Raw genomic sequence first — 26,785 nt, 5'->3', positions numbered from 1 at the left:
TCAAAGTTGATTTTCTGGTTGATGCCTCCACGCTGTCGCTCATCTGCTTCACGCAGGAGACAGGGTTCCATTGAAGGACCCGAGCTCTGTCTGCAGGACATCTCTATTAGGTCTTGCCTTGACAAAGAAATTTTACAAGTTATGGCTCTTGGAAGACCAAAAGTGCTTCTTTTATTTTATTTATTAGTCATTGTTAATAATCTTAAAAGCTTTACAATTCGTCATGCAATGAGCACAGTAATGTACAAAGTATCATATATGAAAGTCATCTAATGTATAGATTACTTACAGCTATGAGCTGGAAGCTTTTGTGCAGCATGGCCACGAGAAGTTTGGTCAGTACAATCACAACCACCACATTGTATGTGCCCACTATTACAGCTAGTTAACAAGGTTGTGGTCGAAGATTCAACTGGGTCCTCATAAATCGACATTAGTTACACAAAAGGGCCTTGCGGCCCCACTAGGAACCCATTAGTCGAGAAAGAATTATTTATAATATTAAAACTATAAATTTTATTGAAATGCCTTAAAATGTAATAAAGAGAACACTGTCAAAATAGGTTAAAAATCTACAGTCGATAAGGTCTCGATTCAATTATATTTTATTTGTGACAGGCAAGTGTTTTCAATATATGTGTTTGGTGTGATCTCAATTTGTTTGTCCTTTATAGTTATTGAATTTTATGTAGAGGTAGAATGGTAATGGTGAGAGTTGAATATTAATTCACTCTACAAGCAGATGGACCTATTTACTTATTATGGACACTAAGTGTCGCCGGTGAGCCGTGGCCACAGCTCTATTGAATGATACTTAGTATCGTATTTCCAGGATTGTTGTTAAATCCGTAAGGTTGTATATGTGTCCATCTGATCGGGGTAAATAGTGAATATACGTTGATGTATATATATATATAGAGGCACCGTGCCACTCTTGGTATTTGAGCTGATTGTCTTAGCGGTCACACCGCTTACACATACTCTCACACATACATAATTTTTAAGCCTGCAACTAGACTAACTGTCTTTTGGAGACTCACTGACTGCTAAATAAAAGAACAATCACTACAGCCCCCCCGACATGTTTCACCACCTCAGTGGCGTCCTCAGGGGTGCCGGGGCTAAGTGTGAGTGTAGACTCGTGGAGTCCTGACTGATATAACCTCTGTTTAGGGAGGTCTGAAATGATGTCAGATCCCTTTCAGGGAAGAAATGCAATTATTTGCTGAGGAATCGTACAGAGGAACTACCCACCTACATTTTATTGGTCCGTCTGTCCTTCACTCCAGAAGAACGCGCATGTGAGGGAACTTTGAAGTTATGATGACCGGGTCCGGGTCAGGGCGGCTGCGCAAAGTGTTTGAAGTTTATTCCGATCGATTGCAAGGAGAGTATGCGCATGCGCCAAAAGATAGAATCCCGTGCAACGGAGTATACTACGCGTGCTCCGGGAGGCGGCGCATGCGCACCAACTCTAATTATTTCGATGTCCCGATATGCAGGGAGCATATGCGTCCGAGGAAACTTAATAGCTGCGCAGGCGTGTGGACTTAGAGTGGTGGAAGGTTGATGTTTCAGAATAAGTATACCGGACAAAAAGGTGAGTATATCCTATGAACTTCCATTTATTTAGGATCGTGATAGTCTCCATCTGTCTACTCCTAATATTCAATTATCTAATGTACAGTATGTTGGTCTCATTACTCAAGTTAGAGTGTATCACTATATATACCATATTTATTTCATAAGGAAAGGGTGTGGGGCGACCGTATATGTCCCTAAATCACTAAGGAACAAATTCTCCAATGATAAAACTATAGGTCAGAGTATTAGTTAGATTAGAGGAAGGCTGAGAATGTAAAACCCTCGTTCAAACCATTGGGGCTCATACTGTCTAAGCGGTCGATCCACCGGGCCTCTAGTTGTAAAAGTTTCTTATCGATGTTACCCTTACGAGGGCCTACAGTAAGTTGGTCGATGGCCCAAAATTTTAGATGGTCCATCCTGCCCTCGTGAGATGATCTAACATGTCTTGCCAGTGACGTGTCCTTGTCTGTTCGTACTGAGCTCAAATGGGAAGATATACGTCTCCTAAGCTCCTGGACCGTTTTTCCGACATAGATTTTTGGGCATGCACATTGTGCAATGTATATAACATGAGAGCTTCTGCAATTCATAAATTTACGAATCGCATAGGTCCTTCCGTTTACCTCGAATTGTTTAGTCCTTGGCATGTACCTGCAAAAAATACAATTTCCACATGGGAAGGAGCCAGTGATAGGCACAGACAGCCAGGTTTTCTTTGCTGGGGTGCTCACATCAAAATGGCTATGTACCAATCTATCCTTAATATTTTTGCCCCGTCGATAGGTGATTGAGGGTCCACTATCTATTACTCCATTTAAGTCCGTATCTGCCTGGAGCAGCGGCCAGAATTTTTGCATGATGTTCTTAATGTCCTCAGCATAGGCATCGTAAGTGCCAATGCAGCGTACGGTTTTAATGTTTTTATTCTCAATCCTATTGCCTCTATTAATAAGGGTTTCTCTATCTGTTGTTTTTGCGCGTTTAAACGCCCGTTTCAGTACTCTCTTGGGGTATCCTCTCATTTTAAAGCGATTTAGAAGTGTATAGCATTCACTCTCAAAGTCACTTTCGTTAGAACAGTTCCTCCTAGCTCTTAGGTATTGGCCGGTAGGGATGCCCTGTTTTAATGGTTCTGGGTGCCAACTTTGCCAATTGAGTAGGCTATTCGTAGCCGTAGTTTTGCGGAAAATTTTGAAGCCCAGATCCCCCTTCTGGTCAATGTAGATTGTAAGGTCCAGGAAGTTTATACTCCTAGATTGAAATTCTGGGGTGAACCTCATCCCAATGGAGTTATGATTGAGAGCCCCAATGAACCGATTGAAGATGTCCTCATCCCCCTGCCACAGGATGAGGACATCATCAATATACCTGCCCCAGAAAAGAATGTGGTCTGTAAATAAGGTAAGAGTGTCGCAGAAAACAAAATTCGCCTCCCACCACCCAAGGAATAAATTAGCATATGTGGGTGCACAGACAGTGCCCATGGCGGTACCTTTCACCTGATGGTAAAAGGTACCGCCAAACAGAAAGTAATTGTGCTTGAGTAAAAAATCCAATAAAGTGAGAGTGAAGTGATTATGTTCTTTAAATTGTGTGCCTTTCGTGTCCAGGAAACTTGTTACCGCACGAAGTCCCAGGTCATGTTTGATATTTGAGTAGAGGCCTTCAACATCTAGACTTGCCAAATGGGTACCCACTGGGACTCGTATATCTTGTAGTTTAGTGATGAGATCTTTTGTGTCTCTAATGTGAGAGGGGAGTGAAGTGACAAAGGGTCTTAGGATGTGATCTACATATTCACTAATACCTTGTGTTAAATTGTCTGTTCCGGATACAATTGGTCTTCCTGGGATGGGGGTGACCCTCTTGTGAACTTTTGGTAGTGCATAAAAAGTTGACAAAGTGGGTTTTTTGTTAAACATATATTTGTGCTCATCCTTTGAGATCAGGTTATTTCTTAGGGCATTATCAAGAAGTTCTTTTAGCTCTTCTATAAATTGTTCTGTTGGGTCTCTTAATAGGACAGAGTATGTGTCTCTATCATCAAGTAGGCGTTTAGCCATCCAAATGTATTGTTCACTATCTAGGAGGACAATATTGCCCCCTTTATCGGATGGCTTTAAGACTAGGTTTCTAGCTTTCTCCAGTCTCTCAAGTGCCAGTTTTTCTTGTCGCTCAAGATTAGACGCTATCTTATCAGTCCTCGGTTTAATGTTCTTAATCTCTTTTGTAACCATTTGGACAAACGTGTTGATTAATGGATATTGTGAGAAAGGTGGTGTATTCATTGATCTGGGCTTCAAATGAGTGAGTGGGGGGTTTATACCTTGTGGAGTGGTAATGCCCTCTTGTTCTAAATCCAGTAATATCTGTAACACTCTATCGTCTTTCTGATTACTTCTTTCAAGATCAGTATTTTCCTTCAGATGTTGTTTATGTAATGCCAGTTTCCTGGCGAACAAATTTATATCCTTCACCCACAGGAAACCATCAAACGGCGGGGTTGGGGTAAATGAAAGGCCTTTTCTGAGAAGTCTTAGTTCATGTTCGTCTAATACATATGTTGATAGATTAATTACAAGTTTGTCTTCTTCGTTTTTAGTTTTTAATTCCTCAAAATTCATTGAGGACTCCCTTATTTCCCATTGAAGCCCCATTTTTCCCGATCTCTGAGTTGCATGATCGGGGTCGATTGGGCTAAAAAAGGGGTCCTTGGTATGGCTCCTGTATTTGTAGTGTTTTGTATCATTCCATTTAGTGCTGTTCCTGGTTGATTTGTCATACTGGTGGAGGTTATTGTATTTGTTCCTGTGGGGAATGGTGTCGCAATTACATGGGGTACGTCTGTTATTGTTTGGGAGACATAATTTCCTCCGGTTGGAGTGGGAATAAGGGTAGTCATATTCTGTTGTATTGATGAGGAGGATTGTGAAGAATAGCCCATAGAGGGATTTATAAAGGAGGGTTTTTGTATCTGGCATTTCTCGGGGCCTCGATTGTTATAACTTCTCTTATTTTGTTGTCCTCCCTTGTACTTAGTCGACTTTCTCTTGGTACTGAACCCTTCTCGTGTGCGGTTCGATTCTGGTTGTCTATCCTCAGATGAGGAAAGGTCTGATTCTGAGACGTCAGTATAAAAAGCAGGTCTGCTATTGTATTGTGTTTGTTTTCTCTGATATATTTGTCCCGTTTCGAAGTCGCCACAGTCGCGTATAAATTTGCGGTGTTTACGTTCTTTTATGTCATTGGTCAAAGAGGCAAGGTTTTTTTGTAGTTTATTTTCTAGATTTTGAAAATCAGAGTGGGTATTAAAAACCTGAATTTCCCTGATTTCTCTATCCAGTTTTTCGCTTAGATGGTTAAGAAAGTTTTTTTCTTTCATACTCAGACAGGTATTGAATCAATCGAAGTGAACTTTCAGTGAGCAATTTCTGCCACCCCTTTATAAACTCGCTGTCGTCTAGATGTGAGTTAGGAACAAGGTTAATGCGTAACCCCCGATAGACTAAATTTTGTTTGAGATATGTATCAAAACTGGCTACTTCCCAAGTTGATTTCACATACTGTCTGTACGTTTTTTGTAAATTGCGAAAAGCTGTATTTATATCTGTTTGGTTTAGAGGTACCGGTTCCTTGGAAAAGACCTGGGAAACCTCCCCTGATATATTTTCATAGGTAATCTTTTGAGACAAAAAACTGGCCATAATCAGATTGTGTTTACTTAGAGAGCAAGTAGGAGTAGAAAGGAGAGGGAGGGAGGAGGAGAGGAGATTGATTTAGAGAGATACGGTCGCTAATAATGTTGGTGTGGAACTACAACTGTTTGTTCCCAACCACTAAAGGTGCGGTTTAACCCGCTGGTTTAAACACAAGTTAACAAGGTTGTGGTCGAAGATTCAACTGGGTCCTCATAAATCGACATTAGTTACACAAAAGGGCCTTGCGGCCCCACTAGGAACCCATTAGTCGAGAAAGAATTATTTATAATATTAAAACTATAAATTTTATTGAAATGCCTTAAAATGTAATAAAGAGAACACTGTCAAAATAGGTTAAAAAACTTCTCAGAAAAGGCCTTTCATTTACCCCAACCCCGCCGTTTGATGGTTTCCTGTGGGTGAAGGATATAAATTTGTTCGCCAGGAAACTGGCATTACATAAACAACATCTGAAGGAAAATACTGATCTTGAAAGAAGTAATCAGAAAGACGATAGAGTGTTACAGATATTACTGGATTTAGAACAAGAGGGCATTACCACTCCACAAGGTATAAACCCCCCACTCACTCATTTGAAGCCCAGATCAATGAATACACCACCTTTCTCACAATATCCATTAATCAACACGTTTGTCCAAATGGTTACAAAAGAGATTAAGAACATTAAACCGAGGACTGATAAGATAGCGTCTAATCTTGAGCGACAAGAAAAACTGGCACTTGAGAGACTGGAGAAAGCTAGAAACCTAGTCTTAAAGCCATCCGATAAAGGGGGCAATATTGTCCTCCTAGATAGTGAACAATACATTTGGATGGCTAAACGCCTACTTGATGATAGAGACACATACTCTGTCCTATTAAGAGACCCAACAGAACAATTTATAGAAGAGCTAAAAGAACTTCTTGATAATGCCCTAAGAAATAACCTGATCTCAAAGGATGAGCACAAATATATGTTTAACAAAAAACCCACTTTGTCAACTTTTTATGCACTACCAAAAGTTCACAAGAGGGTCACCCCCATCCCAGGAAGACCAATTGTATCCGGAACAGACAATTTAACACAAGGTATTAGTGAATATGTAGATCACATCCTAAGACCCTTTGTCACTTCACTCCCCTCTCACATTAGAGACACAAAAGATCTCATCACTAAACTACAAGATATACGAGTCCCAGTGGGTACCCATTTGGCAAGTCTAGATGTTGAAGGCCTCTACTCAAATATCAAACATGACCTGGGACTTCGTGCGGTAACAAGTTTCCTGGACACGAAAGGCACACAATTTAAAGAACATAATCACTTCACTCTCACTTTATTGGATTTTTTACTCAAGCACAATTACTTTCTGTTTGGCGGTACCTTTTACCATCAGGTGAAAGGTACCGCCATGGGCACTGTCTGTGCACCCACATATGCTAATTTATTCCTTGGGTGGTGGGAGGCGAATTTTGTTTTCTGCGACACTCTTACCTTATTTACAGACCACATTCTTTTCTGGGGCAGGTATATTGATGATGTCCTCATCCTGTGGCAGGGGGATGAGGACATCTTCAATCGGTTCATTGGGGCTCTCAATCATAACTCCATTGGGATGAGGTTCACCCCAGAATTTCAATCTAGGAGTATAAACTTCCTGGACCTTACAATCTACATTGACCAGAAGGGGGATCTGGGCTTCAAAATTTTCCGCAAAACTACGGCTACGAATAGCCTACTCAATTGGCAAAGTTGGCACCCAGAACCATTAAAACAGGGCATCCCTACCGGCCAATACCTAAGAGCTAGGAGGAACTGTTCTAACGAAAGTGACTTTGAGAGTGAATGCTATACACTTCTAAATCGCTTTAAAATGAGAGGATACCCCAAGAGAGTACTGAAACGGGCGTTTAAACGCGCAAAAACAACAGATAGAGAAACCCTTATTAATAGAGGCAATAGGATTGAGAATAAAAACATTAAAACCGTACGCTGCATTGGCACTTACGATGCCTATGCTGAGGACATTAAGAACATCATGCAAAAATTCTGGCCGCTGCTCCAGGCAGATACGGACTTAAATGGAGTAATAGATAGTGGACCCTCAATCACCTATCGACGGGGCAAAAATATTAAGGATAGATTGGTACATAGCCATTTTGATGTGAGCACCCCAGCAAAGAAAACCTGGCTGTCTGTGCCTATCACTGGCTCCTTCCCATGTGGAAATTGTATTTTTTGCAGGTACATGCCAAGGACTAAACAATTCGAGGTAAACGGAAGGACCTATGCGATTCGTAAATTTATGAATTGCAGAAGCTCTCATGTTATATACATTGCACAATGTGCATGCCCAAAAATCTATGTCGGAAAAACGGTCCAGGAGCTTAGGAGACGTATATCTTCCCATTTGAGCTCAGTACGAACAGACAAGGACACGTCACTGGCAAGACATGTTAGATCATCTCACGAGGGCAGGATGGACCATCTAAAATTTTGGGCCATCGACCAACTTACTGTAGGCCCTCGTAAGGGTAACATCGATAAGAAACTTTTACAACTAGAGGCCCGGTGGATCGACCGCTTAGACAGTATGAGCCCCAATGGTTTGAACGAGGGTTTTACATTCTCAGCCTTCCTCTAATCTAACTAATACTCTGACCTATAGTTTTATCATTGGAGAATTTGTTCCTTAGTGATTTAGGGACATATACGGTCGCCCCACACCCTTTTCTTATGAAATAAATATGGTATATATAGTGATACACTCTAACTTGAGTAATGAGACCAACATACTGTACATTAGATAATTGAATATTAGGAGTAGACAGATGGAGACTATCACGATCCTAAATAAATGGAAGTTCATAGGATATACTCACCTTTTTGTCCGGTATACTTATTCTGAAACATCAACCTTCCACCACTCTAAGTCCACACGCCTGCGCAGCTATTAAGTTTCCTCGGACGCATATGCTCCCTGCATATCGGGACATCGAAATAATTAGAGTTGGTGCGCATGCGCCGCCTCCCGGAGCACGCGTAGTATACTCCGTTGCACGGGATTCTATCTTTTGGCGCATGCGCATACTCTCCTTGCAATCGATCGGAATAAACTTCAAACACTTTGCGCAGCCGCCCTGACCCGGACCCGGTCATCATAACTTCAAAGTTCCCTCACATGCGCGTTCTTCTGGAGTGAAGGACAGACGGACCAATAAAATGTAGGTGGGTAGTTCCTCTGTACGATTCCTCAGCAAATAATTGCATTTCTTCCCTGAAAGGGATCTGACATCATTTCAGACCTCCCTAAACAGAGGTTATATCAGTCAGGACTCCACGAGTCTACACTCACACTTAGCCCCGGCACCCCTGAGGACGCCACTGAGGTGGTGAAACATGTCGGGGGGGCTGTAGTGATTGTTCTTTTATTTAGCAGTCAGTGAGTCTCCAAAAGACAGTTAGTCTAGTTGCAGGCTTAAAAATTATGTATGTGTGAGAGTATGTGTAAGCGGTGTGACCGCTAAGACAATCAGCTCAAATACCAAGAGTGGCACGGTGCCTCTATATATATATATACATCAACGTATATTCACTATTTACCCCGATCAGATGGACACATATACAACCTTACGGATTTAACAACAATCCTGGAAATACGATACTAAGTATCATTCAATAGAGCTGTGGCCACGGCTCACCGGCGACACTTAGTGTCCATAATAAGTAAATAGGTCCATCTGCTTGTAGAGTGAATTAATATTCAACTCTCACCATTACCATTCTACCTCTACATAAAATTCAATAACTATAAAGGACAAACAAATTGAGATCACACCAAACACATATATTGAAAACACTTGCCTGTCACAAATAAAATATAATTGAATCGAGACCTTATCGACTGTAGATTTTTAACCTATTTTGACAGTGTTCTCTTTATTACATTTTAAGGCATTTCAATAAAATTTATAGTTTTAATATTATAAATAATTCTTTCTCGACTAATGGGTTCCTAGTGGGGCCGCAAGGCCCTTTTGTGTAACCACTATTACAGCTCCCACAAAAGATTGAAGTTCATTATTGTAGCTAAATCTGGTCACAAAGAGAGCTACATGTGCCAGGGAAAAAATGTACCAGAACAGAGCATAACATGTCCCGATGAACCTGGACAAAACAAGAGAGAGTAAAGTAGCAGGGTATGAACATCCACATATCTGCACAAATGATCATATATGGAATTTCAGTATTGTAGCGACAAGTATATAATGGATACACAATGAAAGCACATACTGGGGCACATTTACTAAGGGTCCGCGATTCTGTCGGTTTCCCGAGATATCAATGGAACAGACTGTTTAGAACTAATCTACACTTACTGCTCTTATTCATATAAAATTCTTCAAATACTTTCATACTTCTTGCATGTAAATCTTTGGGCCAGTTGGTATGTGGGTCACATATGTCTGCTTTGCTCATATACAGTTTGCTTGTAGGGGGTGCATTGTGCAACAGATTTGTCAGGATTCAGCCAAGCCAACACCTGGGAGTGGAGTCTAAGTGGCACCCGGTTTTCCCCAGAGCCCGCTGCAAAGGTTGCTGCACAGGCGCAAATTTGTCTGTGTTGGCGGCCAACGCGAGGTGCAGATGGAGTCAGGCAGGAGATCAGGACAGGCAGCAGGGAATCAAGGTCACAATGGGAAATCACTATAAACGCAGAGGACATAGGGAACAAGCTTTATCAAAGGCACAAGGCAAGAAGACCGGGCAGGGGTCATAGGAAGAGGATGGCTATTAAAAAGAGCCATGGAAGACGCCGCAGGAGCACGGAGGGTTAAGTGTGAATGCAGCAGGCACGGAGAGGCACACATAGGCACATGGGTGCACCTGCTACCCGAGACATAGGTCGCAGGGGCACCCGTGACAAGATTTATGAATGTTAGCGTCCCTTCTGCATGAATCTGGGCCCCCTGCACTGCTCCGACAGAATGCAACAACTTTTTTTGGTGCACCATTAACTTTGGGCTTACGACACAATTCTGTCGGAGACTGCATGATAATTGTGGCCCATGGTCCGACTCTGTACCGGAACCCCCCTTTCAGTGCAAATGTGTCACGGGCACTCCTTAAATACATGTGCAAGCAGTTTGCACTGAAAAGAATGTGCAAATGTACACAGAAAACTGGTGCAGAGGCTTTAATAAATCTGGGCCTATGTATGTAATAAAAGATGCTTTCAAAAAATACTTTTCTGTGTATAACAACACGGTTCTTAATGTACATTCGAGTATTAGAAATCTATCCCTACGATGCAAGGCAGACTGAGAAGAAATGCTATTTTTAATCTGCATAAAGTTTTCTATAATGCCAAAACAATGCATCATATGCAAAACTAACAGTTTTTTGGTAATTGGTATATAAGACTTGAGTGAAGTTGACCAGAACCCCCCCCCCTCCCCCCCCCCCCGCTTTGTTCAAATCTAAAAAAATTGGTGTCAGACATTTGTGCTACGGGAGTGCTGGTTTGTGCAACAGAAATTTTCGTTAGTGCCACTATCGTTTTTAAGATATTAATAAAAGTTTCCAAAGGTCATCAGAGATCAACCAGCACCCCCCCCCCACAAACACATTATCCAAATCAAACAAAACTGCTGCCAATCAATTTTGCTACGTTTGTGCTGGTTTGTGCTGCTTTTATTTTGAAGATGTTAACTATATTGTAAAGTTCAAAAGGTCAACCAGCCCCCCCTCCATACACATTAACCAAATCATACGAAAGTGGTGTCAAACATTTGTGAAGCAATTTTTTTTTGTTTGTGCCGCTATCGTTTTAAAAGTGTTTACATAAGTTAAGGTGTTTAGGATGAATTGCTAAAAAAAAAAACTTTTCTGGTTTGATCACCAGAGGGAGCTAGCAAACACATTGGGGCAGATTTACTTACCCGCTCCAGTCGCGTTCCAGCGACGGGTTCTCCGACGATGATTCGGGTCCGGCCAGGATTCACAAAGGTCCGTGCGCCGATATCCACTAGGTGTCGCTGCTGCTGGAGTTCACCTTCTATTTCTTGGTGCAGGTAAGTGCGTGTCAAGTGACACTTTTTTTTTTTTAAATACCGATGTTTTTCTAAATCCGTCGGGTTTTCCAATGGCCACGCCCCCCAATTTCTCCCAACCTGGCACCAAAATCCAATCCAATCCAAAATCCCGGTGGTATTCGGCGCAAATCGGAAATCGTCGGGATACCTGCCGGAATTGCACGATTCGGACCCTTAGTAAATGAGCCCCATTGTACTGTGGAAAGAATGAACTCAGATGACGTCTGGAAAAAATGAGCAATAGATTAAAAACAAAAGCAGCAGAAACAAAAAAATTTGCTGCACAAACCAGCACATATGTAGCACAAACATTTTACACCAGTTTTGTTTGATTTGGTTTATGGTGGGAAAGGGTGGCTGACCTTTTGACCTTTACAATTTCGTTAATATCTCCAATACAAAAGCAGCAAAAACTAAAATTTCTAATGCACAAACCAGCACAACCATAGCACAAACATTTGACACCAATTTTGTGAGATTTGAACAAGGTATGGGGAGGAATATATAAGATATAATAGATTATTGAATCCACTTTATACTTATAGCAGATGTGCAGCATTAAGAAGGATTTATCATGAATCTTAAAACCACTTAAAATGAGGAAGGGACTTACGAATGAAAGGTGTCATTGCTCTGGTGTTCACAGAAGATACCAGTACAGTTCTTGGATTCAGTTTCTTCATATCCTTTATCATACAATTGTGTCAGTCCAATAGTGAATGAGAAAAGGACTAGAAGGAACATGCCGAGGAATTTACCGAAATCTTGTAACATCTGACCCATAGATATCTGAAAGATGCAAGTATTATATTTGATTGCAATAAAATCATTAAGACATTTTTTACAAAATCTCTGTACACATCATTTACATGAGGTCCTATATATGAGTATAAAGTTATAAATGATAGTTCTGTTCTCATTAAATGTTGACTTCAAAGAAAAAATCTGATTCTGGATTAAGGATTAAATGGTTTCTATTTCTGATACCCTTGAGATGTGATCCTGTGATCCTGCGCTTGACTTCCCAAGTTTAGCAGAGTCACGTTGTTATCTCTTCTCTGGCAAATACAGTGAGGGAAATCATTATATAACAGAGTGGAATTAGAGTATAAATCCAGCCATGACTATCCGGCTCACATTGCAGCTGATGTGCTGTTCTGACATTCCTTGCTCTGCTGGTTACCAGATACAGCTGAGATCGCTCTGCTGCCCTCTGTACCTCTGGGTTATCGAAACAAACCTCATGCAGGGGGTTGCAGGTGTATGATGACTTATTAGCTTTAGAAAACAATGAAATATCACATCTTGCTGTTCCATTGTTAGTTCAATATTTTAAAACAGTGTAGAGTGTAACATAAATACCATATCTATAGTTCACAGAACATCACTGGGACAGTTTGATTAGATACATTTTTACAGTTCCACTTCTTATTTTAGGGTCAGGAAGTAAGACTTTTCCTTATGGAGAGTTTTCCAATTAAGGCCTCCTTATCAGCGTGTGTAAAAGGAAATCTACCATATGGTTGCAGTTCTTCCAAACCAAGCACTACATGCTGATGTGCCCCTCCTGAAACCTTCAAGAGGTTCTGTGACGTAGCCAGAGGTTGCATAGTTTTAAAATCTGTTTTCTCAAAAACTAAGTAATTAGAAGCAAAATGAAGAATAGATCCTGTATCAGGGTGTGAAAACCAGCAGGTAAGTGTGCTTGGTTTAGAAGCCTTGCACCCATGTGGTAGATTTCCTTTAAAGTGCTATTCCCATTTGGGCATTTAAATTTCATTTAATTGATTTGCCATTTTAAACATTTTTTCAATTGGATGTTATTAAAAAAAATGTTCCTGTGTGAAGATAATTTCTCATAAATGTAGTCATATGGTCTCTTAGAAACGAGATAGCTTCCTCGGATACGACCCCCTCACATTTTGGAAGCAGTGGCCAGACATGAGCTATTGAGTCCTGCCTTATTCAGCGATCATTACCACAGGACGGCTGTGTGACATGTAGTAACTCCCGGACATTTCATATACAAAAACCTTTTGTTTCTTTGTGCAATCCCTCCAGCAGAGGTGGCCGTATCCAGGGACACAGTCTTGTTTCTAAGGGACCATATGACTAAATTTATGAGAAATTATCTTCACACAGGTTAATTTTTTTTAATAACACCTAATTGAAGAAATGTTTATATATAGCTGATTAATGAAACAGAATGTGAATAGCCAGATGAGAATACCCCTTTCAAGGCAGCAAAAGGAGGCATTGTTTTCCATTTCCCACCTTGAAAAAATATATTAGCATATTTCCCACTACTTATTTTAAACATTTTTGCATGATAACAAGCTGTAGCATCTGTATGCTCATAAATACTGACAAATGATCCTCAGGACAATACATAAACTATACCTTCTGTAAGTAAATTGTACTGCAGTTATATGATGTGTAGTATGATTGTGTCTTTCTGAAATTGATTGTATTCTTCAAAATTAGGGGCCTGCTCTTCTGTTATTTTGCAGGACACTCTGTGGGTCCTGATGTATAAAGGCTGTTATACACATGTACATAATATAAACCCCTATAAACACCCATATACATATGTGTGAAGGCTTGTTTCCTGCGTAAAAAATTGCACTTCATAGTGATAGTATTCAACATTGCATGCCGTGTACAGGGAAGTGCAACACCCTTGCCAACGTATAGGTGGTTGCGAATAAGGTCCTCTCCCTGTCAGGATCCATTTGGTGAGCCTGCGCAGCTCACCCAAAGGATAATGCAGGGACATCTCAGGTAATCTGCAGCTGTACAAACCAAAAAAAGAGGCAGCCCAATTTGGTACAGCAGTATATCACCGCAACTCCCAAAAAACTATGCAATACACAACCCAAAAGAGAGCCGAAGAAAACATCAATAGATAAATAAAATAAACAATGTATTTTATTAAAGTGACAATGCACACATTACAAGAACATGTATTATAGGGACAGAAATAAGAGGGGGAACAATTTAGCCCCTGATGGAAATTGGGGCAACCATCGAAAACATAAGCGCCCTACAGAAACCCCAGAACCTAATGTAAAAAGAACTAGTGCTGCAGACTACACAGTCTGATGGGTGGTGGTAAATGATGCAAACGGGAGTGTAACAAAGAGGATATCTCCTCAATACAGTCCTATGTGAAGTGGGGACCGGAGGTACCGACCGTCTCCCACCATACACACAATCATTTATTGCTTACCCGTAAGCATGGTGATAGGTTCTATAGGGGATCCTAGGAGGCCAATAAACATACACCCCAATAATCTGCAGCTGTAGCCTGGAAAGGCAATAGTTAAATGGATGTAGAATGTTATTCAATTATGTTGGCTATATTGTAAACTGGAGTGTGATTGTAAAGGTGCTACCAGGGGGAGCATAAAACCCCTGTGCAGTGTGAGCATAGGCCTCTTCGAGCTCTTCCTCTGTACCACCAGGTCTCTCAGCACATGGACAGAGTGAAGAGAGAGACACTGTTCAGTACACCTTCAGTACTGACACAGAACTAATCCCAGGACCAGAGTCAGTAGACTCAGAGCTGCAGCTTCCACAGTTTGGACAATTATCCCAGCCTGCATTAAGCTGGTGCTTTATTCCTGAAGACCACTCTCCAGGACCACTCGAGTACCAGAATCTGCAGTTGACCGTTCTGGTCCGTTGCCTGCTACTTGTTGTTCAATAAAGAACAAATAAAGAACAACGTTGCCTCCATCTGATCCCTGGATAAGACTGTTACACCACAGGATTCCCCATCCATTACCCAGGGACCTATCTTAAAGAAACTCAGGGGTTGCCACAGGGAGAACCAGTACTTCAGCCTCTCTCTCCTTATTTCTTGCACACACCATCTGTTGGAGAGCTGCCAGGCTGTAGGACAGCCCTCCGGTCCCCATACCAAGCACAGTGACATCAACGTGCCCTAGGCCGCAACCGCCAGCCACTTCGGTATTCTGGGCCCGGGCTGCCTCCAGGCACCAAGAAAAGGCTAGGCCCTGGTGGGGGATGTTGCAGAAGTATGAAAAAATTCAAGATTTGCACCAAAAAAGGCCATTTGCACCAATCTCTTGTGCCTTGGTTAAAACGTTTTTCACTGTGTGACACAAATGACATGTCTCCTTTATTCTTTGCGTCGGTAAGGATCACAGGGATAGTAAATTGTATATATTTTAATTTGTTTTAATATTATTAAATGTTATTATATTATATGGGTTTTGATAGATCAGACATTTTGGGATGCGGTGATAACTGACATGTTTATGATTTTTACAGTTTATTTTCATATCAGTTCTAGGAAAGGGGTGGGGTCGATTTGAATTACCGTATATACTCGTGTATATGAAGTTCTTCTTCTTTCTTCTGTCATGGACGCGGCCATGTTATCTTTCTGGCCGGCGCATACTATGACATCACCAGCGGCCGCTTCATAGTATCCGCCTGCTGGAAGAAAACATGGCCGCGTCCATGACAGAAGTGTATAAGTGTGTGTGATTGAATAAACATATGTGCGTTTAGACATGTGTCACAGACTAGGTATTTTAAAAATTCTTGATATGCATAATTTTATCCTCTGAGACCCTTACCTAACAGAGGATTTGGAATTTCACTTGTAAGCAATGAAGCTTTCTTAGAGAACCCAAAGTCTTCTGGTTCACATTAAATTAAACCAGTGCTATACATTATACATTACAGATGAGGGCTCCTTTATAGAGTCTGTATTGAAACTCAAGAGTTTCACTTTACTCCTGTGACTCAGCAATTTCAGGAACTCATAGGGGGTCAGTTATTTTAGGTTACATTTTCTCTTAACCTTCTCTTATATTTGCACACATTTGTACATTTGCGAGTAAATCTGCGACTTTTCCAGTTGCCTAGCAAAGCCATGCATGAATTTTCAGTGTTGCATCTGATGCATCTGACAATACAGGCAGTCCCCGGGTTACGTACAAAATAGGGTCCGGAGGTTTGTTCTTAAGTTGAATTTGTATGTAAGTCGAAACTGTATATTTTATAATTGTAGATCCAGACAATAAAAATTGGCCCCAGTGTCAATTGGAGTTTAAACATTTTTTGCTGTAATGGGAGCAAGGATTATCAATAAATATTAATTACAGACACCTTACAGCTGATTATTGGAATCTGGGACTATAGTAAAGCATCACGAGAGCTTCACCAGAGGTCAGAGCGGTCTGTCTGTAACTATGGGTTGTCTGTAAGTCGGGTGTCCTTAAGTAGGGGACCGCCTGTATCTTTAAAATCCTGATGTGGACGTATGAAAAAAGTCACAATTTTGGCACAAATCATCGTTTAAATATTGCACATAAACTCAAGTCCAATCAGGTGTAGGAAAACTTTGGAAGGGATTGAAGAAGAGTCTGAGACCTCTAAGATAAATCAAACAAGTCCAAAACCAAGGGAAAAAAACACACAAAAAAATCTTGACTCATGAGACTACCATTCCCATTGTTGAGTGCAAAGCAAAGACCTTCAGAAACCAGCATTCTTGGTGAAATTGTGAAAATGTGCTGCACGGTAGAAAACATCATGTGCTACTACTCAGTATTAGATAAGTAAAACAATGGATTTGCCAAACTACTTTTTAAATAGATTTCAGATATGTTATCAAAGCAGTTTCCCATGATATTAATAGTTCTTAAAATAATGTAATCATTTTCCCTACATGACGCATAACATCTACTCTGAGGTATAAATAGATCTTGTACAAATCTTAAATTCAGAACTTGGAGTTCTGTGTGTGGAAACTTGTAAAAACACAGACAACTGCAATGTAGTGGTCAGGACATGAAATGTAAGCTACACTGTTTGGAAGTGAATGGTCTGACTGTGGACTGTTAATGTGAGAATCCAAGCAACAGATAGATAGTGAAATACATTCAGGAGCGCTGTATTCATCCAATAGTTTATATATATATATATATATATATATATATATATATATATATATATATATATATATATGTACAGGTCCTGTTTCTCCTGCATAATGGAGGACATAACTTCATGCAAAATAAGGTGTTTCTGCATTATTGCAAAGATGTCATCAAAATACTTCTGCCACATAATGGGACTATGGAAAAAAAAATGGAACAATGGAAATGGACCACCCACGCAATTTACTGCATGAGCGACAGAGTCTTACTGGGGTGGACTGAGCAGTCGGTTATTAGGGCAGTTACTAAGAACATATGATGGGTAAGATGTATTAACATGTAGGGTCTGAAAAAAAATAAAGATCAATTTTCAGATAAATGGTGCTTAAAAGGTATTATGTGGTGGCTGATAAGAGAAAATGATCATCATTGACACTCTCTCCACATAGTATAACTGTCATGGTTCTGGGTCTGTGGACCCTCTGGACCACCGCGGGAGATGGTACTACAAAGCAGGATGGTCTTGCTGCGGCAGGGTGCCACCAGGTAGTTCCACAGGTGCGACTAGCCCGCGGTGGCAGCAAAGGTAGAAATACAGAACTCAGTCCGAGCCTGGGGTGAGAGCGGGAGAACATCGCTGGAAGGAACACTGGAACTCACAGCAGGAACACGGGAGCAGGAACACGGAACAGGAACGCAGGAACAGACTGGAACACAGGAACAGGAACACAGGAATGGACCGGAATACAGGAACGGGAACACAGGATGAGGAACATGGGAACACAGGAACACAGAGGGGCTTTCAGATCCCGCACCCATGACAGTACCCCCCCCCCCCTTTGGCCTCCCCCAAGAAACCTCTGGAGGAGAGTCCGATCCAAAATGTTCTCTACGGGCTCCCAGGATCTCTCCTCAGGCCTGGACCCCTTCCAGTCTAAAAAGGAAGAACTGCTAACCACTCACGGTCTTCATGTCCAGAACCTCCTTCACCCCATAGACCTATGGGGAGTGAGCCTCAGAAGCATGAGGGGGAGATTACTGAGAGAAGCGGTTCAGAACGACTGGCTTCAGGAGGGAGACATGGAAGGAGTTCAGGATGTGCATGGAAGGAGGAAGGCGGGGGTTGTAGGTCACTGGGTTGATGTGCTTGATTACCTCAAAGGGACCAAGGAACTGGGAACTGGGCTTGTAACTGTTTATCTTCAGTCTGGGTTTTGGTGCAGTCAGTGGTTCGAAGAAGAGACTGGCGGGTCTGGTCCCGAATAGATTTGAGGTTGTGCACCAGATCCTCTACCGCAGGGATATCAGAGGGAGTAGACAGCGGGAGAGGAGGACGAGGGATTCATCCATAGACCACAAAGAATGAAGCCACGCCAGCAGACCCAGTGTCCAGGGAATTGCAGGAGAACTCAGCCCATGGTAGCAGATCATCCCAGTTATCTTGACGGGCTAGGGCGTAGTGGTAACAGCCTTACTTGGCCATTGACTGAGGGTCGTATGCAGAAAGTCAAGGTTGACTTGCAGCTGGTTACACAAGAAACTCCAGGACACAAACTGGACACCTTGGTCGAACACCATGAGTAGCGGAGGTCCATGCAGCCGAAAGATATGTTTGAAGAACAAACTGGTATACGTGGAGAAGACGGAAGACCTGAAAGGGGAACAAAATGAGACATCTTGGAAAACCGGTCCCTCACCACCCAGATGACCGTATTGCCCGAGGAGACAGGAAGATCACTGATAAAGTCCTTTGCCACGTGAGATCACGGGCGACTGGGTAATGGCAACGGAAGTAACAGTCCAGCCGGTTTGAGACAAGAGGATTTGTTGCAGCCACAGGAGGAGCAGGATCCCACAAACTCTCGAACATCTTTGACCAGGTTCGTCCACCAGTAGTAGCGGGAGATGAGGACCAACGGAACATTGCACCTATGGGTGCCCGGCCACAAGTGAAGAATCTCCCCAAGACAGAATCCTCTTCCGGAGAGCTGGTCTAACATACGTCTGGCTGAGAGGTAGAGAAGATCCACCTGAGCTGCTACAACAAGCTGGTTAGGGAGAGATGATATGCCAAGGAACTGGTTCTTCTCCAACAACATCCGAAGCATGGAACAGTGCATCAGCCTTGACATTCTTGTCTGCAGGACGGAAATAAATCAGCAGGTTGAAGCGGGAGAAAAACAATGACCACCGGGCTTGCCTGTGATTCAAGCGCTGGGCAGTCTGGAGGTACCGTAAGTTCTTGTGGTCAGTGTACACACAAATAGGATGGAGAGCTCCATCCAGTAGATAATGCCATTCCTCCAGAGCAAGTTTGATGGCTAACAGTTCTCCATCACCAATCAGACAATTTCTTTCTGTGGGAGAAAAATTTTTAGAAAAGAAACCGCATGTGAGAGTTTGGCCCTTAGGCCCTTTCTGGATGAGCACCACTCCAGCTCCTACGAAGGATGCATCCACCTTGAAATGAAAGGGTTTGTCTGTGTCAGACCAGTGAGCACAGAAGCCAAGTAAAAAGCGGACTTCAGCTTGGAGAAGGCCTCTTCAGCTGTAGGAGGCCAGGCACGTGGATTGACACCCTTCTTGGTGGAGAAATGCTGAACAAACTGCCGATAATAGTTCGCAAAACCTCTGTATGGCTCGTGGACCTTCTGGATGTGTCCACTGTAGAACCGCAGACAGTTTTGCAGGATCCATCTGGAGACCTCGGTCGGAAATTATGTACCCAAGGAATGGAAGGCTGAGTTGGTGAAATTCCAGCTTGGCGTAGAGATGGTTGGCACGGAGCTGGCCAAGAACTTGACGTACCTGATGGGACTCAAGATCTGCAGAAGCCCAGAAGCCCTTGGGGATGGACTGGACAAGCCCCGATGAGGCACAGTACAGGCAGAGGTTTTCTTGACAATGTCTGGAACATTCCCTAGCCGTAAGTCGGGCTCTGTCAACCTGCAATGGCTCCACTGCAGACCGTGCGGCCGGAGACTGGAGCGGCTTTTGGAAAATCGGAGCCAAGCGAGGCTTGGACTTGAAAGCCTGACTTGTGATTGCTGGTGATGCAACTCTTCAGCACGCTCCTTGAAACACACGTCTATCCGGGTGGCCAGGGTGATGAGACCACTCAGAGTAGCCGGCATGTCACGGGCGGCCAGTGCATATTTGACCTGTAAAGACAGGCCCTTTTTGAAGGTCGCTGACAAGGCCGTGTCGTTCCAGGAGAGCTCAAAAGCCAGGGTACGGACTTGACAGCATATTCGCCCTCAGATGAGTCTCCTTGGCGCAGGTTCAGCAGTGCCATTTCAGCTGAGGAGGCTCTGCTGGTGAAAAAAGTGGGATCACACAACAAATACGTAAACAGTGGAGCTAATATTAATCTGTGATGTGGTCTAGGACTAGGAGCTCTCCTTCACTCCCCAAACACATCAAATGAATAGTGTCCAAAAGCAAAACTGACCACACAAGTTTTCTGAATAAAATCTTCCTCTCTCCGTTCATGCACCAGGATACGCTATCTTGTGGTCTGAAGATGCAAGCTCTTTGAACTTTATCATAGTGAATATATGGTCAGCACCAGGATACGTGAGTTGTTTAAAAGGACATTCAAAGGATGGACTGTGATTATGCTTATGCAAGTTTACAAATAAGTTTACAAATATGTTAACATACTCACGTACTCGTGGTCTGAGAATGCAAGCTCTTTGAACTTTATCATAGTGAATATATGGTCAATTTATCAAAAAATGTGAATGTTTTACGAGAAATTATGAAGTAAAAGGAAGATTTTATTCAGAAAACTTGTGTGGTCAGTTTTGCTTTTGGACACTATTCAGGTGAAGAAAGTGGGTGAAGAAAGCCAATGCAATTGAATGCCATGGGTCAGAGTCCAATGCAAGTCCTGAAGGTCACAAACAGAACCAATCCCAATTCCAGACAAAAACTCTGACTTAAGGACTGATACATATGTAAACATGGAATGTCTGGATTATTGAATTGCATTACTGCTACATGTACATCGCAAACCATTCAAGGTTGATTATTGGGGGCGGATAAGACTGCCATGGGGCCTGGGCTGTATGATTATTATAGTCCCTACAAGTCTGGGATCATTTCCTACATGTGGTACTAGAATCAAGCTTCTTAGGGGAATGGAGGATGCATCCCTTCTGCCTGCTTTTAATCTGCAGTTTCAGGACCTTTTTAGGACCTTCAAAGGTCCTGAAATGGCTCTTCTGTACATGTGTTTTAGTTCCTTCTAAGTATAAAATTTGGTGGGTGGTTTGGGTCGCCATGGGCCCCAAACCTACCGCCCCAAACCACCTAAATTATGATACTCTGGTGTTAAGCATTGTATTTTACAGAGCAACTGGCCACATCATTACAGCTTAGTATTTACCTGTAATGGTCCCAGAATTGAACTGGTTGTATACATAAAGAAGAGACGTAGATAGCTGAGCACATTGCCAAACGCGAAGAGACCTTCTGCCACCAGTGTGGGGTGGAAAGCATCCCAATCCTTTCTTTCTGCAGTGCAGTGGAACTGTCACAGTGGAGGAAAGAAACATTGTACAATCAAATCTCAGGTTATTTCTTCCAGAGACTTATTTGTAAATCAATAAAATACAAATGATGTCAACACCATTATTGAATTGATTGATGGTGTAAAAGATAAAGATAAACTAAGGGCAAAACTAATGTAAATGCTTGTATAATGTAATTCCATAATGATTGTTTCTACTTGCAGGACAATAATATATTCACCTTGCTGTAAGCCACTATTTTAAGTGTGAAAGTTGCTAAATACAGTGAATTCATCACAAAGCTGAGCTGATTGCGAGATTCTTCTAGAAAATCTTCCAGACCATCATACCAAAGACGTTTTACATCCGACCAAACCATGCCTGAAAAAGAAATATACACGATTAATGAAAAAATAAAGACATACATGTCAAACAATTGTTTAAAATGACTTATAGGAGGACATTTATCATACGCTGGCGAAAGCCTCTTGACGTATCGGGGCAGGAGGCTGCGCCGCATTTATTCTATGACAGGCAGGACTTTTAAGTCGCCGGCAACAGTGAGTGCGCCGGTTCGGGGACACCCCGCGCCGGCCCACTCCCGGCCAGCCGCGCCCTCTGCTCGGCCCATCGCACCTCCCCCTCACGCCCCTTCACTCCCCACTGGCGTGAAGGTGGTGGAGAGGGCTAAATAGTCGCAAGTGCCACCAATAGGCAAGCATGCCTCTGCGCCCTGAAATATGCCCCATAGTCTGTAAGCTCTTGCGAGTAGAGCAGAAGTACACCGTCCATAAGGAGAGTTGAGCATCTTGACGCAGGCAGCCCATTTATAGGAAGATAAAGGGCAGCATGAGGGGCGCAATCACCTGCTATAAAGCAGGACCTGACTCCTAAATATATAAAACGGCTGGGTATGAGACACTTTGTTGAGAACTGACTTACTAAAAAAAAATATGTAATATCTAGAGATGAGCGAGCACTAAAATGCTCGGGTGCTCGTTATTCGAGACGAACTTTTCCTGATGCTCGAGTGCTCGTCTCGAATAACGAGCCCCATTGAAGTCAATGGGAGACCTGAGCATTTTTCAAAGGGACCATGGTTCAGGAATAAAATGTGTTATTTAATTGAAAAAGAATGTCTTCTGATAAGTTAGCAGATGTATGCAAACATCTGCAATATATTCTTCACTGTTCTGCACGTATATTATCTCCCGACAAGTTAGCAGATGTGAAGAACAGTGAAGAATAGAATAAAAACAGTGAACACAGGATTAAGTGAAAAACACAGTGAAAAACATAGTGAAGAATAGATTGCAGATGTTCGGCACATCTGCTTACTTGTCGGGAGATACGCTGTCCCGGGATCCGCTCCTCTTCTTCCACTGAAGTCTCCCCGATCTCTCTGCCGTTCCCGATGTTTCTGTGCCCGCCGCTGCCCCGGTGTCTCCGTGCCTGCCGCTCCCCCGCTTTCTCCGTGCGCGCCGTTGCCCCGCTGTCTCCATGCCTGCCGCTCCCACACTGTCTCCGTGCCTGCCGCTGCCCCGGTGTCTCCGTGCCTGCCGCTGCCCCGGTGTCTCCATGACTGCCGCTGCCCTGGTGTCTCCGTGCCTGCCGCTGCCCCGGTGTCTCCATGCCTGCCGCTGCCCCGCTGTCTCCGTGCCTGCCGCTGCCCTGCTGTCTCCGGGCCTGCCGCTGCCTGTGCTGCTCCCCGGTGTCTCTGTGCTGCTCCCTGGTGTCTCTGTCCTGCTCACCGTGTTCTTCAATGTGTTCTTCACATGCTATTTTGTTCGCACCGTTCCGCGTGTATCTCCCGACAAGTAAGCAGATGTGCCGAACATCTGTAATCTATTCTTCACTGTGTTTTTCACTGTGTTTTTCACTTAAATGATCCTGTGTTCACTGTTTTTATTCTATTCTTCATTGTTCTTCACTGTGTTTTTTTAATTAAATGCTCGATCTCGAGCAGGGGAAATACTCGTCCGAGCAACGAGCCGTTTCGAGCACCTTAATACTCGAACGAGCATCATATACTCGCTCATCTCTAGTAATATCTTATTTTGTTTTTATATGTACCCCATTATCTGCAAAACGCTGCAGAATATGGTGGCACCATAAATAGATATGTATTATTTATTTACCAAATGTTGCATGAAGCAAAAGTATAGTATGGGGATTTGTTTGGCTGTTTCTCCTTTTTTGAGACTTTTTAGAAACATGTGCACTTTTGTGACTTTTTTTGCACCTAAGCCACTTTACCCTCAAAGATCGCCTTTGGCGAGTTCTGAACTGTTCCCTGTGTTGTCACCCGATTCCAGATATAGAAGCTGCGAGAGAATCTCTAATTTTGGCAGAAAACTATACCTGCTCTTGTCAGGTATAGAAAAAAGCTTAGTGCTGTTTGCTACCATTTTGGTATGTTTGTCCTAAACTTATTAAACACCTTAACACTAGTGTTAAACAGACATGAACCACAAATTTCTGGTTTGCACCGAACTTTGGCAGTTTGGGTCCCCTGAACCTGACCCCAAACATTATTAGATGTTTGGGTTCAGTTCAGTCCACGCCTAACCCCCCCCCCCCAACCCCAGTAATTGGACTGAAACAGATTATTACATTTTAAAGAATTTTCACTGATCCATTCATCACTGCTTAACACGGGTGTATTATTAATGGAAGAGTCCTAAAATACATCTAACCAGCAAACAAAAAAAGGCAGGCACACAAAGCCAGAATTAAATGGAACCTGCCATCAGGAGCCCTTTTTCTGGCTCCCCCATGTCCCCACAGAGAATAGTGTGCACATTACCAAAGTGTTTTAATAATAAAACCGCCTTTTTCCAATAAAAAGAAAAGTTAAATGAAAGTTAACCTTTCTCTCTGGTAAGCAGCGTCCCGTGTTCCATGGATGTGGCCAGTGAAAAGTGTCCCGCGCCCCCCCCCCCCTGTCATGTGTATATTTCAAATTTTAAAAAACACCCATATCCCTCCTATTTGAAATAGACACATGATGGAGCGGATTCCTGAGGGCGGAGAACCACTTCTCAGTGGCCACTCCCATGGGACACCGCTCTGCAGAGAGAAAGGTAAACTTTCATCTAACTTTAGTGTTTATTGGAAAAAGCTAGTTTTCTTATAAAAACACTATTCTTTGTGGGGACATGACAGGTGGTAGTGTAGATCTAGTTATTATCATGTCTTCCATACACGGCACATAGAGTAAAAGGGAGCCTGCTCATCATATATAGACCATTGAAGAAAAGTACTAAGCAGCAGGGTTGTAAGTAAAGTGTCAGTCTAGCAGGTTGTGGATCCTCTGGACCACTGCAGAAGATGACACAAGCCATTACCTGGGACCGGAGTCTAAGTGGTACCCGGTTTTCACCAGAGCCCGCCACAAAGGGGGTTAGACAAGCTGCAGGGTGGTACCACCAGGTCGTTCCTCAGGCGTGACTTGTCTGCAGTGGCGCCAAGGTCGAGGTACAGAGACGGCAGACAATCTCGTGGTCAAAGTCCAGGCACAGGGTCAGGGCAGGCGGCAGAGGTGCAACGTCAGAGTCCGGTCCAGAGTCAGCAACAGGAGGTCCAAGCAGATGGGTAAGGGAACACTGCACACAGGACAGCAGCACAGAGCAACACTGGTACACTGGGACACGAGGAGCCCAGGTAACACAGGAACATGGAGGGACTCAGGAACGCAGGAGACACAGGAGCGCAGGAGACACAGGAGCGCAGGAGACACCGGAAAGATCCAGCAAGGCATTAAGGAAGTTCAGCCAGCGCACCAATTAACGATCCGCTGGCCCTTTAAATTTCCTGGAAGTGCCACGCGTGCCCTAAGAGACGGGTATGCGCAGGAAAGGTTTAACCGCACAGGCGCCGCGCCTGCGAGCCCCGGGGAGCACGGGTGAGCCCGCGACCCCCGATATGGGTTGCAGGACCACCTGTGACATAAAGCATTTGGGCTAGTACAGCAACTTTTGTCTTTTCTTGTGTCGCTCCCTTCTCACTCGTCTCGTCTCAGTTCCCTACATGGTACTGACGATACGTAAGGCCACTGAAACAGTACTGTCTGCAGCTGGGTGTCTATTCCTATTCCACATCATGTCACTAGGCTTCTTCAAAGTCTGGCAGTGATATAGAGGGTGTTGCCTTATTTAATGTACCATAGCAGGAATAGTTTTCCCACCCTGAAAACCTATGTGCGTTCTCCACAGAGCTGCAGCCTGTTAATCTCTTTGTAAATCTCCTGTAAATGTTATTCAGGTGACAATTTTTAGTAAAAATTAATTAAGGAGGGGAAGTAAGAGCAAAAAAACCTGATAAAGGGAAAAAGGGGCACTTTCTTCTGGTGAGGGTTGACGGATTACTGGGAGGGGCTGGTGAGGAACCAGCAGTCATGGTCCACATTGGCACTAATGACAAAGTAACAGGTAGGTGGAAGGTCCTTAAAAATTATTTCAGGGATTTAGGCCATAAGCTCAGGGCAAGGACCTCAAAGGTAGTTTTCTCCGAAATACTGCCTGTACCACGTGCCACACCAGAAAGGCAGCGGGAGATCAGGGAGGTAAATAAGTGGCTCAAAAGTTGGTGTAGGAAGGAGGGTTTTGGATTCATGGAGAACTGGGCTGACTTTTCTGTTGGCTACAGGCTCTACAGTAGGGATGGGCTGCACCTCAATGGGGAGGGTGCAGCTGTTTTGGGGGAAAAAATGGCTAGAAGGTTGGAGGAGTGTTTAAACTAGAGACCTGGGGGGAGGGCAACTACACTTGTGCAGGGCAAATAGACAGTGTAGATAGAGAGTTGGGAAGAGTCATAGTCCATGGGGGAGGAAGGGGGGCTGGAATGAGATTGGGGAATAAGAACAAAAGGAATACGGACAGGGAAAACCATATAAAGTGTATGTACACAAATGCCAGAAGCCTCGCAAACAAAATGGAGGAACTGGAACTCTTGATGTTGGAGCGGAAATATGATA

At 43.1% G+C, this 26,785-nt stretch overlaps 1 protein-coding gene across 2 annotated transcripts in view; it reads right to left on the bottom strand.

Moving 5' to 3' along the window:
* TRPC1 (transient receptor potential cation channel subfamily C member 1) overlaps positions 1–26,785 on the bottom strand; it is a 67,604-nt gene that overhangs the window by 3,256 nt on the left and 37,563 nt on the right. For both annotated transcript variants that reach the window (XM_072143070.1, XM_072143071.1), the window contains 5 exons: positions 22,052–22,191; positions 21,687–21,830; positions 11,995–12,170; positions 9,346–9,453; positions 290–383 (listed from right to left, as the gene is read on the bottom strand). In XM_072143070.1, the coding sequence (XP_071999171.1) occupies positions 290–383; positions 9,346–9,453; positions 11,995–12,170; positions 21,687–21,830; positions 22,052–22,191 (662 nt within the window). The remainder of the gene's footprint in view (positions 1–289; positions 384–9,345; positions 9,454–11,994; positions 12,171–21,686; positions 21,831–22,051; positions 22,192–26,785) is intronic.

The sequence above is a fragment of the Engystomops pustulosus genome, chromosome 3 (genome assembly GCF_040894005.1).
Source record: "Engystomops pustulosus chromosome 3, aEngPut4.maternal, whole genome shotgun sequence".
Lineage (NCBI taxonomy): Eukaryota > Metazoa > Chordata > Amphibia > Anura > Leptodactylidae > Engystomops > Engystomops pustulosus.
The sequence above is the reverse complement of the archived record's forward strand: the minus strand, read 5'-3'. Positions and strand labels throughout refer to the sequence as shown.